This window comes from Lithobates pipiens, unplaced genomic scaffold, assembly GCF_037356315.1.
Source record: "Lithobates pipiens isolate NorthernLeopardFrog02 unplaced genomic scaffold, aLitPip1_a1.2 Scaffold_27, whole genome shotgun sequence".
Lineage (NCBI taxonomy): Eukaryota > Metazoa > Chordata > Amphibia > Anura > Ranidae > Lithobates > Lithobates pipiens.
In genome coordinates, this window is record NW_027507788.1 from 30,408,947 (window position 1) to 30,421,709 (window position 12,763).

The 12,763-nt window shown below is 42.3% G+C and overlaps 1 protein-coding gene across 1 annotated transcript in view; it reads left to right on the forward strand.

The window, feature by feature from the left end:
• LOC143933720 (uncharacterized) overlaps nt 1-12,750 on the forward strand; it is a 46,219-nt gene extending 33,469 nt beyond the window's left edge. Inside the window, exons 8-9 of the mRNA XM_077456715.1 lie at nt 3,112-3,255; nt 6,953-12,750. Of these exons, the coding sequence (XP_077312841.1) occupies nt 3,112-3,255; nt 6,953-7,161 (353 nt within the window). The 3' untranslated portion in view covers nt 7,162-12,750. The remainder of the gene's footprint in view (nt 1-3,111; nt 3,256-6,952) is intronic.
• Nucleotides 12,751-12,763: the final 13 nt, after the last annotated feature.

Sequence of the window (12,763 nt, forward strand, 5' to 3'; positions counted from 1 at the left end):
GGCAGGACATTACTTTCTCATGTAATGGCCTCCAAGAAGAAGATCAGTGAGCAGTACTGTATTGATATCACCAAATCTCACTCCAAATTTCCTGAGACTAACTGTCAAAGGCAGCAGTGCCTTAAATCGCACACTTCAAAACGCCAGGAAGTGCACTGATATTTTTCAGGAGGAATTCCAGATAAAAAGGTACCTTTTTTTAGGATACTGCTTAGGTACAATTTACATTTTAGGTCTTCCCTACAACACCTAACCCTTTAGGGGATAAAATATTAAACTTGTAAATAACTTGTTAAGTGTAGCAAACCTCTATGTTGACTATTATTCACCACTTTTACCACAGGTGTCAATTTTCCATGATTAGTAATGATAAAGTAGAAACGGGCCACTTCTCATCTTGATGAATGATAACAACCCTGATATGTAGGCATGGTATCCATATACAAGATAATTACTGCATCAAAAAACATATAAACAATATTAATAGTCCTGTCTCAAACATGAGTGACCTTATGCCCAGTTCCAGGTTGTCCCCATCGTTTCCTGCCCTAAGCCCTCTTGAAGCACCCTCCACCAATTTTTTTAAAATAAATTTATGTATACAGTACATACCTTTTTTCATGGGTCTCCAGTCTGGTCATTTGACATCAGAGGCCCTCATAACCTTTTCTTCCTCTGGCAGTGGCTGGGTCCTGCACAGAATGGCATCATGTTGGAACAGCTGGCATATGTATCTGTGTTTTTAGTTGTTTCTGTGTATTTGTTCCTATAATAAATAATTGAAACACGTAGCGCTAAACAAAGTGACTGTTACTACACTAAATATTATACTACAAAGTGCATCAAATATAGCTCAAAAAAATTGTATACATAAAAAAAAAAATGTAAAAATTATTAATAGTAAATAAACATAAAATAAAAATAAATAACCCAGTGAATAAGTGATAGTTCACACTATACATTTAAACACTCCTCGGGGAGTATTGCAGAGCATATGCAGTGTTCATACAATGTTGCAAAAGGCCGTGAATCTCCAAAACATATTTCCCTTTAACAAACAATATTGATCAGTGTTTTTTTCTCTCAAACCGCCTTTCCTTCACCACACCGCTGTGAAATGTGATTCCTCTACCCTTTATGGGAATTAACTCACTGACTAAATCAGCCTCACACTCAGCCCATGATTAAGTCAAGTGAATGACGAAACATGTCGGGGCTGGGCTACTAGGTAACTGAGAGTGAGAAGAACCATTGGACGGCTCACGTCTATCTTCACCAAGGTGCTGGCGAGGCCAAGGAGCGGTGAGAGATTTAAAGAGTGTGTTTCGCATACCCTGGGTCCGTTAAAAATCACCAATGCTTTGGCAATCAGCTGTGTTAAAGTGTGCTGTGGCTTGACTTATTTGGCGTGGTTACAAGTTTTTAAATGTGAGTGTAACATAAGAGGATCTTCTTATGTGTGATTAAAAGTTTTTTTTACGGTATCACGGTAGCTCTGCAATACTCCCTGAGGAGTGTTTAAATGTATAGTGTGAACTATCACTTATTCACTGGGTTATTTATTTTATTTCGTGTTTATTTACTTAATAATTTTTTAATTTTTAATTTTTTTATTTATATATACAATTTTTTTGAGCTATATCTGATACACTTTGTAGTATAATATTTAGTGGTGTAACAGTCACTTGGTTTAGCGCCACGTGTTTCAATTATTTATAATTTATTTATGGCTGCTTAGTGGGGAAGGGTTCTTTTGCTGGAAGCGCAGTGGTAAATACACAGATGAAAGAGCATTAGTGAGTGTATTATTGATTTGCATCGTTTATTTTTTAGTTTTTTGCATTGGGTTTATTGTCTGACTACACATGCAGTGCAAGGGTTAATTGCTCATTTAGATCCAAAGGATTTGTTAGCTATTTACTTACCTACTTCTCTACACAGCTAGACCACTCACCAAAGCTTCTGTCAGGGACATGCTGGCCATAGCGCAGCTGGGGTTCCCTAGTGAATGCTAATGTGCAGGCGCTGTCCTTCTTGCTGGGCACAGGTGCATGCAGGCAAATGCGTACCTATGTACCTGCACACGTGCATTAGCCAGTGACACTGGTGCCAAGTGGCCTATATAAGTGCAGCAGCTGCACTAGTCCATTGTGGTCAGATCTGCAGCTTTACAGCTCCTGACTTGCTCCTGACTTCGCTTGAATGCTACCTGCCCTGACCTTTGCTTGTCTCTGGACTTTGCTCTGCCTTCTGCTCATCTACCTGATCTCGTGTTGCCAACTTCTTCCTGTATCATGACTATTCCTTGCCTGCAGTCTATGTCTGTATCTGACCATCTGTTGCTGACCTGGCTTGTTTGACTATGCATCCAGTTGTTCATCTGCCCTTCGTGCATCTACCTAGCTCCTACTAGAGCTTCCTCTACTGTGGTCCACTGTTCTTACTGTACCTGCTATCAGCCATTGTCTACTGCTGCCTGCTGTCCACCAACTCAGGGTCTGCTGTGCATGTTGACATCTGCTGTTCCAGCTATCCGGTCCACTCTGTTGACACACTGGCCATGCATCAAGACTTCCAGCGGAAGACTCCACGGGCACTCATACCTTGTCGCGCTCTCGCGGCCACTGTCACAACATCAGTGGTCTCTGAGCTTGGGCTGCATGAGAGGCCTTCCCTCTGCACGTCAGGATCAGCTGCAAGGTACGTGACAGCTTCTCTTCCAGTTTCCTGATGTCAGCAAAGCAGGGTCCACTGCACTTGATGTGGTTAAGGGAGGTTCCACTGTCGGAATGTGGGGGAGAGCCATCTGCTGAGGTAGTAGAGGAGTGATGTCATCTAGATGATTAAGATGAGTGATGTCATCAATGCAGGTTCCACTGGACGTGATGATGTCAAAGAAGGTTCCACCACCAGAATCTGGGGGAGAGCCATCTGCTGAGGTAGTAGAGGACCAGGTAAGGTCCTCTCCTCCTCTCTACTAGACTAAACGAGCAGGTAACACTTGCAGTGCAAGTGCAGATTTCCTGGAGTCAGGCTTTAGTTCAGGTTGGAGATGGTCCTTGTTTCCATACATTTTTTCATCATATTGACTGTCCCTTCTTTTGTCTTAAGTGCCTTCCATTGATGATGATACCAATGGGGTGATCTGTCCAGCCTGCTTTGTCCCCAACTCTGATCGATGTCTAGGCCGCAGTGATTTAAAATGCACTGGGAATGAGAAACGCTGCTTGCACTACATGAGGACTGAAAAGCAAGGTATGTGAAGAAATGATGATGATCATTGTGTAGAATCTATATACAGTATTTTTTCAGTAACCGTACATTTTATGTGAGATTAGTGTAACATTTTTAATGTACCACTCACCCTCAAAAGGGCCCACTGATTTGCCACTTTAGCATTTGACCTTAATGAGCATAGGTAGAATTCCAGCTGTGCTGCCTAGAAGGTCTTCAGAAGCCCTTCAGTCTGGAAATGTCTCCTCTGGAGCAAGAACAGGGCTACTCCAGCCTATCCAGCCATCTACTGGACATCCTCTACTGGACAGCCACTCTCCAGCCATCTACTGGACATCCTCCCCCAGGAATTGGCTGGGACAACATCAATATTCCAGCTGCTGACTATGCCACTGACCATGCCACTGACCTGTGCCACTGACTATGCCACTGATAGTGGCTGACTAGCCACTATGTTCTAGTACCCTCCAGAAGACAGGGGGAAGCAATCAAACCTGCAGCCTATAAAACCGACAACAGCTCGAAGCAATCGCAAACTGCTCCACTGATTACAGGGTAGCCAAAAAAAAAAATCTACCTAGATTACTCAGTAACCTACCTAGAAGGGTGCTACATATGGTAGGCAATTATCAATTTGTTACCTGCTTGCTGTTATATGTTTCAATTATTGAATTTCGTTTATGGATATATAACTGTTACTTCTAATGATCATCTGTATACGACGGGGAAGACTTCCTTGCTTGAAGTTGAAGTATTATTTGCTTGGATTTTGCCTTCTCATTTTTTTAACTACCTTTCCATTTACTAACACCATGCTTCTCTGGCTCCACTATTCCACCTGCAGGCCTGGGACCTGCATGGTGGATGTTGCCAGGTGGAGGGGAGAGAGACCTGCAACTCTCTGTTTGCTGATCGGTTCTAGCTGCCAAGAACCTAGGAGCTACAGTATGTGTACAATGTCCCTTCCGTTTTCTAGTGCCATATTCCTTGGCCCCTGTGGCCAAGGAAGAAGCTAATGGCACGTGATCTGTGCTCCGTTAGATTTAATGGGGGCTAAGTGAGACATCAGGGGTCTAATTAGTGCCATGATTTTTCATGAATGAGGACCTGTCACATAGGAATTAAATCATATAGGGGACTTTTTTTAATATAAACATTTAGTGAAAAAAATCAGTGTAAAAAAAAAAAAAAAAAAAAAAAGCTACACCCGTCCCAAAAAAATGTTTGAGCTTGCCCCGTCCTCACAAACATGCACATACAAACGTTAACACAGTTGTTTGGACGCATACGTACAAAAATATCGCTTGCGCTATGCATGTTACATACCGCCCTGCATTCCAGAGTAAAAGCCATAATTGTAGGGCCACTTTTCTTGGGTAACTTTAAACAAATGAGCTATAGGGGCTTTTAAAGGATCACTTATTGAAAATTTAGGGTACCGAAGTTCGCCATCATTTTACGGGCACACCCAATTTTAAAGGTATGGTCCCTCGCGCTATCACGTGAATGAATCTAATCTTTTAAATACAAAATTGCAGCTAGAACTAAAGTGTATACAGTGCACAAAAATTGGTATACATAAAAAATCAGTGTAGTGTATATATAAGCTATGATCCTAAATAAATAAGCTATGATCCTAAATAAATAACTCCTGTATAAATAAGTGAATTTCTATCTCCTGTGCAAATGAGCAAATATATTCTAGTGCAAAATGTATGAATAAACGTGCCAATGGCTAATAAATATAGCAAAGTGCATAAAGCTGCATAAACTCCTGTGCAAAATAAATCAAAATATGTCATACAAAATAATGTAGTCCAATTGTGCAAAGTATATATCAAACTGTGCAAATAAACTGTAAAGTCCCAAATGGTCCTGATAGGATAAAACTACAACACAAATGTTTGTGATGTAATGATAAATAGTTCACTCTGTCAATAATGGAGCAATGGATAAAGTGCTAGATGTGCATCAAACGCAATCTTCAATAAAGAATCTACCTGTACACCACTTGTGCCGTGTCCACACGACGGACTTTTCGACAGCAAAGGTCCGACGGAACAAATCCGTCGGACAATTCGAACGTGTGTGGGCTTCATCGGACCTTTGCTGTCGAAAAATCAGACGGACGTTAGATTTAGAACATGTTTCAAATCTTTCCAATGGACTCGAGTCCGGTCGAAAAATCAGTTTGTCTGTATGCTAGTCCGATGGACGAAAACTGATGCTAGGTCAGCTATTGGCTACTGGCTATGAACTTCCTTATTCTAGTCCGGTCGTACGTCATCACGGTCGAATCTGTTGAACTTTGGTGTGATTGTGTGTGGCCAAGTCCGTTAGTTCGGAAAGTCCGCCGAAAGTCCGTCGGGAAGACCGTCGGACCTAGTCTGCTGGAAAGTCCGGTTGTTTATACACGGCATAAGTGCTCTCTGGACTCTTACCTCAATATGAAGTATATGCCGCTTCAGAAATCAACATAGATGGGGAACATTAATGAATCCAATGATAACAAGTGGTGCCTCTCCAGCAGATGTTGGCTTCTGGATTCTTATTATTGTGTCCTCTGCATCTCCATCACAGCCGAGTTCTCCTTCTGTCACTGGCTGACCATGGATATCTGGATGACACTTCTCTAATGCCGCGTACACACGGTTGGAGAATCCGTCAGAATGCATCTTATCGAACCGTGTTGTCAGATAATCCGACTGTGTGTGGTATGCATCGGACTGATTCCATCCGAATCTCCGTCGGACCCAATTTTCCAACATGTTGGAAATATTTCCCGACCAACTGGGCCGGTCGGACATATTCCGATCATGTGTAGAGAATTTTGATCGGACCAAGTGCCACGCATGCTCAGATCAAATACCTACATCAAAGCTATTGGCTACTAGCCTGAACGTAGTCCCATCGTAACTTACGTCATCACGTTCTGAAAGATCAGATTTTTCGCCAACTTGGCCCGACCGTTTCGGACAAGATCTGACGGACAAAATCCGACGGGCAAAATCCGACGGATTTGGTTGTGGAAATCTCCGACCGTCTGTACAGGGGCTGAGGTGGACTCAGAATTCTTCTATCTGTATCCTTAAATTGGAATTCCCTACCTAGGCTAATCCTCAGGAGCAGATAGAGCAGAATAGGAATTTTTTTTCAGTGCTGTTCTCGTTTCTTGCAATTTCTTTCCTTGCATCTCTTCTGTTTCTTGTTTGATGGAGCCATTAGATGACAATTACCAGATCGGACCGTCTTGGCTTTAGCACCATCAGATATTTGTTTCCTCCTCCATAAACCAGCACAGCGAATTGTGCTGGTTTATGGAGGAGGAAAAAATGATTTGATGGTGCTAAAGCCAAGACGGTCCGATCTGGTAATTGTCATCTAATGGCTCCATCAAACAAGAAACAGAAGATTTAGGCTAGCCGAGGATTAGCCTAAATAGTGCATTTTTACAGAAAATTTGCGCTTGATAAACCATTGCATTAATATGGTGTCATAGAATAACAGGACATACAACTATTTTATTTTCCAAGGTGTCTGCCTTCAGAAAATAATGACTATTTTGGGAGTTTTAACTAATCTTCAGGCCTAAAATGATTTTTTAAACATGGATGCACAGAACAACAACAACAAAAAAAGCCTCTGGCAATGAAAAGGGTAATTGAGAGTGCAAGACCTGACGTAGTCATCCCTACACATGCTTTCTTCTCTCTTACAGATATGTACACTGTGACGGAAAGCTTGCACGGCTGTACCACGGATGAGATCTGCGAGGCCGGATCCAACCTGGTGCTTCCAAATGGACATTATTACAAGACCGTCAAGACTGAAATCTTCTGTAATAGTGCGATCACACCTCGCAGTGAGAGTTGCACTTCCCTAATGCTTGTTGCAACAGCCCTAATTGTCTTCAACGTTGACATATAGTCATTAAAACCCATAAGATATCAAATATCTCCATATAAGCTAGTTATATATGCATTTAAATACCAAGTCCAGGCAGCTATAAAAGAAACAAATCAGTGCAGCTCTGTTATAATTATTGAATCATTAAATGTATTTTATTAAATGCAAGGAGTGTAAGTATTGGAATTTGACCTGGTATTAGCCTCTTAGTAGTCGCTTACAGCAGAGCTTAGACTATGAGAGGGAAAAGCAGCACAAGAAGCCAGACAGTTGTGCTGTAGGGCTCCTGTTCTAACATGAAACATGTTAATAGGGGGAAAGAGCAGAGTAACAGAGGGATGGGCGTTTTAGCCTTCTGCTAGTACTTAACCATCATCCCTTCTTTCACATTCACATTAGAACCCTCCGTTCCTCCCTTTTCACATCATTGCCCCCAGTTTACCTCCTTTTCATGTCAGAGTTCTCACCCCCCCTTTCACATCAGGATCCTCAGGCCACCTCCCCTCCTTTCACTTCCGAGACTTCAGGACCCCCCTTTACACATCAGAGCCCTCTGTTTTTGTCTTTTCATGTCCTCAGACCAATCAATGTCAATCAATCAATGTCCTTTGTTCCTTCTTCCCACTTCACATCAGAGTACCCAGGTTTCCTCTTTTCATGTCCTCAGATCCCCCCACTCCCTTTCACATCAGAGTCCTCAGTTTACCACCTCTAAATGTCATGTCAGAGCCTTTAGTCCCCCCACTTCACATCAGAGTCCTCAGTTCACCCCCCCCTTTCATATTCTAGTCCCCAGTTCATTGTCCTTCCCCTTTCCCATCACACTCCTCATCCCTTACCACTTCACATAAGAGTCCTCAGTCCCCTTCTTAATGCCAGCTGACCTACACCATGGAAATGCTGTGCTAAAATATTAGAAGCAGTCTGGCACCTCTAATGAGCCAAGACATCACTGCAGGGGGCCTAGGCACCATGGATGAGAAACACTGGTTTAACAGCAGTGGAAAAAAGTGTGGTCATTGACCTGGCTATGCTGTATGCCAGGAAAGATAGCTTATGCTTTGTTAAATCACCAAGCATAAGGCAGAAGTTATTAACCTATTGCCACCTAAGTAACACATATGTGCAGCAACAAAGAGGGTGGGCTTTAACCCCGGCACACAGCACCTCTGCATTCAAGAATTGCCAAGGTTTCTGTTCTGAGAGCGTGCTCAGTGCACACTCCCATCACAGTGGCCGAGCTTTCAAAGACAGCTCTTGGTCTTTAAGGCTGGATGGGTTCCCACTCATGTGACCACTGTGACAGACAATCCAGGTGGTCCTGTGATCAGGAAGGCTGTCCTACCCCCAGGTGTATAGACCCACTTAAGATAACTCCTGGGCTAGGTGGGAAGGGGTCCATTGACTAACGTTATAAGTGGAACTTCCTTCCCTGCCCTTTGGCACTGCATGGTTCCCACTCATGTAACCACTGTGACAGCCAATCCCGGTGGTCCTGTGATGAGGAAGTCCATCCCACCCCCAGGTGTTTAGACCCACTTAAGGTGACACCTGGGCTAGGTGGCAAGGGGTTCATTAAATAACGTGGAACTACTGTGGCATTTCCTTCCCTGCCTTTTGGCATTCAATGGTTTCATTCATCAATCCTTACATGGTTCTATAAATCAACCCTTTCATGGGTACATCCATCAATCCTTACACAGGTCCATTCAACAACCATTTAATAGTTCCCACACATGTAACCACTGTGACACCTATCCCGGAGGTCCTGTGATGAGGAAGTTTGTCCCACCCCCAGATCTATAGATCCACTTAAGGTGACACTTGGGCTAGGTGGCAAGGGGTCCATTAAATAATGTTACCAGTGGAATTTCCTTCCCTGACCTTTGGCATTCCATGGTTCCATCCATCAACGCTTACATGGTTTTATCAATCAACCCTTCCATGGTTACATCCATCAACCCTTAATTGGTTCCATTCAACAACCTTATTATGGTTCGTTCCATCCACCAACCCTTTCATGGTTCCATTCATCAACACTTTCATGGTTCCATTCATCAACACTTTCATGGTTCCAGTCATCAACCCTTTCATGGTTCCATTCATCAACCCTTACATGCCTCCCTTTATCAACCTTACATGATTCCATCCATCAACCCTTACATAGCTCCCTTTATCCACCTTACATGGTTCCATCCATCAACCTTTACTTGGTTCCATCCATAAACCGTTACATGGTTCCATCTATCAACCCTTACAAGAAGTATCATATACTCTGTAATATGTGCCCTTTGAAGGTGCCTCTTCCTGGATGCAAAGGGTCTAGAGAATTTACAAATCTATTAGCTATTGCCATGGGTCTAAACTATCCATAGGACCAGGGTCTGAAAGGGAATGCACTCTTTCAAATAAAAATTCAAATGTTATTCTGTCACTTCAACAAGCAATTAGGCAAAGTCCTAAACCTACAACAACAAGTAGTCAACATCTAACTGTTGAGATGGAAAGTAAACTCTAATTAGTTGCTTTGGTTTACTTTACTCCATCCTCGTGTCAACATTTTTTTTAGTGTAAAGTGTTTGTTAGTGTATTGAGGAGCACATCTTTATACAGTTTTTAATCAGATTATATAAATCTGGAAGAATATCAGAGATTATCAGCAATAGTCGTTCCTGGTTGATCAACTATTCCTATGAAATCCGGAGGTTTGGGATTACATAAAGATTAGCAGCAGTAATAATCATCCAGGGTGACCAACTGTTCCTATAAAATGTATTGCTTTGGGGATGGTTACAGATTAGCAGCAATGACCGGTGGTAGATCAGTTGTTTCCATGCAATTAATTGGTTGGGGATTAAGTAGAGATTAGCAGCAAAAATTGCTTGTGGGTGATCTATTGCTCTTATGAAAACCATTGGTTTGAGGTTGCATAAAGGTTAGCAGCAATAATTGATCTGGGGGGATCAATTGTTCTTATGAAAGCCAATGGTTTGGGGTTGCATAGGCATAAGCAGCAATAACCAATCCTGGGTAATGAATTGTTTTTTCAGATCCATTGGTTCGGAGTTGCATAGAGATTATTAGCAATAATTAATCTAGGGTGATTAAGTGTTCCTTTGAAATCAATTGTTTTGGGAGTGCATAGAGATTATCGACAATTCTTGGTCCTTGGTGATCGATTGTTCTTATGAAATCCATTGGTTTGGGGTTGCATAGAGATTAGCATCAATAATTGCTCCTGGGTGGTGGTCTACTGTTCCTATGAAATCCATTACTTTGGCATTACATAGAGATTTGCTGCAATAATAAGTCTGGGGTGGTGACCAACTGTTCTTATGAATTCCATTGGTTTGGCATTGCGTAGAGATTAGCAGCAATAATCAGTTCAGGGCGACCAACTGTTCCTTCAAAACCCATTGGTTTGGGGTTTGCATTGAGATTCTCAGCAATAATTGATACTGGGTGAACTATTGTTCCTATGAAATGTATTGGTTTGGGGTGGCATGTCCAGTTTGATGGTGGCTGAAAGACGGTCTAGGCATTTTGTAGCAAAGCCATGAATAAATGAAGAACCACAACAAATAAATGGACACAGAGGTAATCCTCTCCCGGCCGGATTGTCTTCAGTCATAAGTATGGTAGAGATTAGTAAATATCAGGTGATGTAATTGACAGGGAATTGGAACAAACAATACTTATGCCAAAACATTAGTCAACTCCAGCTGAGAAATACGTGATGATCTCCTAATCGCAGGGTGCTTTAGACAAGCAGAGGTAATTACATTATTACTCATAGAAGGCTCATGACGCAACACCGAAATGTATCACTGATAAATTCAAGTGACCTTTAGCATGATGTTCTCTCACCTCGCTTTTCTGAATTGGTAAAGGTAAAATATTTTTGATCCTCTAATTATTAACAATATTGTATAATAAATATGAACTTTTGGCTTCTTTAATAAAGAAGTTATTTTTATTAAAGTAGATGGTGCCCCTAACTGAATGATATTTAGTTTGCTAAATAAGTCTGTATCGTAATATCTCAGTGCTACCCTTTTGCAGCCAACTACTGTCTACATGCACTTCCGTGATGATTGCATGGAAATTCTTAGAATGGGTTTCCTGATGGTGACTAGGGATGGGCCGAACACCCCATCCCCCCCCCCCCCCGCCCGTTTGGGTCACAGCAGAACTTCCCAACAGGGGACATTTTTAACCTGAATGGCGAACTCCATTGAAGCCTATGGAAGCCGAAGAGGAAAAATCAAAAGTGCCCATTTTGAAGGCTTATATGCAAATAATTGGCCATAAAAGGGGTATGGGGGTCTGGGTACTGCCCTGGGGGTCATGTTTCAGAAAAAATAAAATAAATGCCAGGAAATACCTTGTACAGCCCACTTCCTGTTTCTTGTCTGGTCATTAGCCTAGGCTTATGGCATCATGCACAGCTCTCTCTCTCTCACACTCTCGTGAGAGTTTGCCAGGACGGGAGGGGGGGGTGAGTAATAAGAGGGCCAATGAGCTGCAGAGCTGGAGGTGTGCCTGTGTAAATCCAGGAAGTGAACAGGCATGAGCTTCAGCTGCCCACAATTAAAATGACTGCAGGCAGACTCAGTGGAGGGAGATTTCTGCAGCATATTTGGCAAGTACAGAATCACAGTATATATAAAATAATATGCAAAGTGGTTGGAGGGAAGCTTCAGAATGGCAAAGATGTTTTTATTAAATAATGTTTCTAGTGTTTTAAAGCAGCTGAAACTGATTAACAGCCTCCTCTGCTACTTAACTGACCCAATCAATATCCCAGGAGTTTAATTGACTGGATGCTATACTCTGATTAAAAAGTGTTTGTGACTGGAGTCACTTTGGGCAAGGGTGGCCGTACTTAGAGAGCTCTGGGAACCAATTTTTCAGCTCCCCATGCCCATCTTATGTGTAACTGACTCTGTGTCTATTAGGAGCACAGCCTGGGTGACCTGAGAAGCCCAGCTGGGTCTACCCCAACCAGACTCCCAGTATAACCACACCGACTCAGCATTTCGTGTTACCCCTGTTATCCTGGGTCCTATATGTGTATGGTTTGTGTTGAAATTCTAAGAGGCTTCTCCACATGGGACAGAATTTTTTTGATCAATATCCCTCAAGAAATATATGAAGATAAATAATTCCACCTTTCAGACTTCTAGAATATTGTAGGAGTGTCTAATAGATGATTGCTAGATAGTTTGAGGTGGGCGGCGCGCGCGGGGGGGGGGGGGGGGGTGTTAACTGTTTATTGTTAAGTTGCTGTATCCCATTGTTCTATTGTTTCTGTCTGCCTTGGAAGCAAACTATTATGGGATGTATATGTTGATGTGAATTACCTTACATATTAATGAAATCATTGTCAGCTATTAGTTGCTAGAGGGGAGGGGGATTTCTCCAGCAGCCCTTCCTAAAGGCTGTCTGGGTGCCCAGTTACTGATTGAATTATTTGCTGAAAAATCTGAATATACCTGTGTAGTTTATCCTGCCATATGTCATTATGTGAAGAAGGGGGGATTGTCCCCTGAGTGTATATCTCTTTGTACCTGTGTTTCAATAAACATTCTTATGTTTCTTACCACCCTACACTGAGTTACGG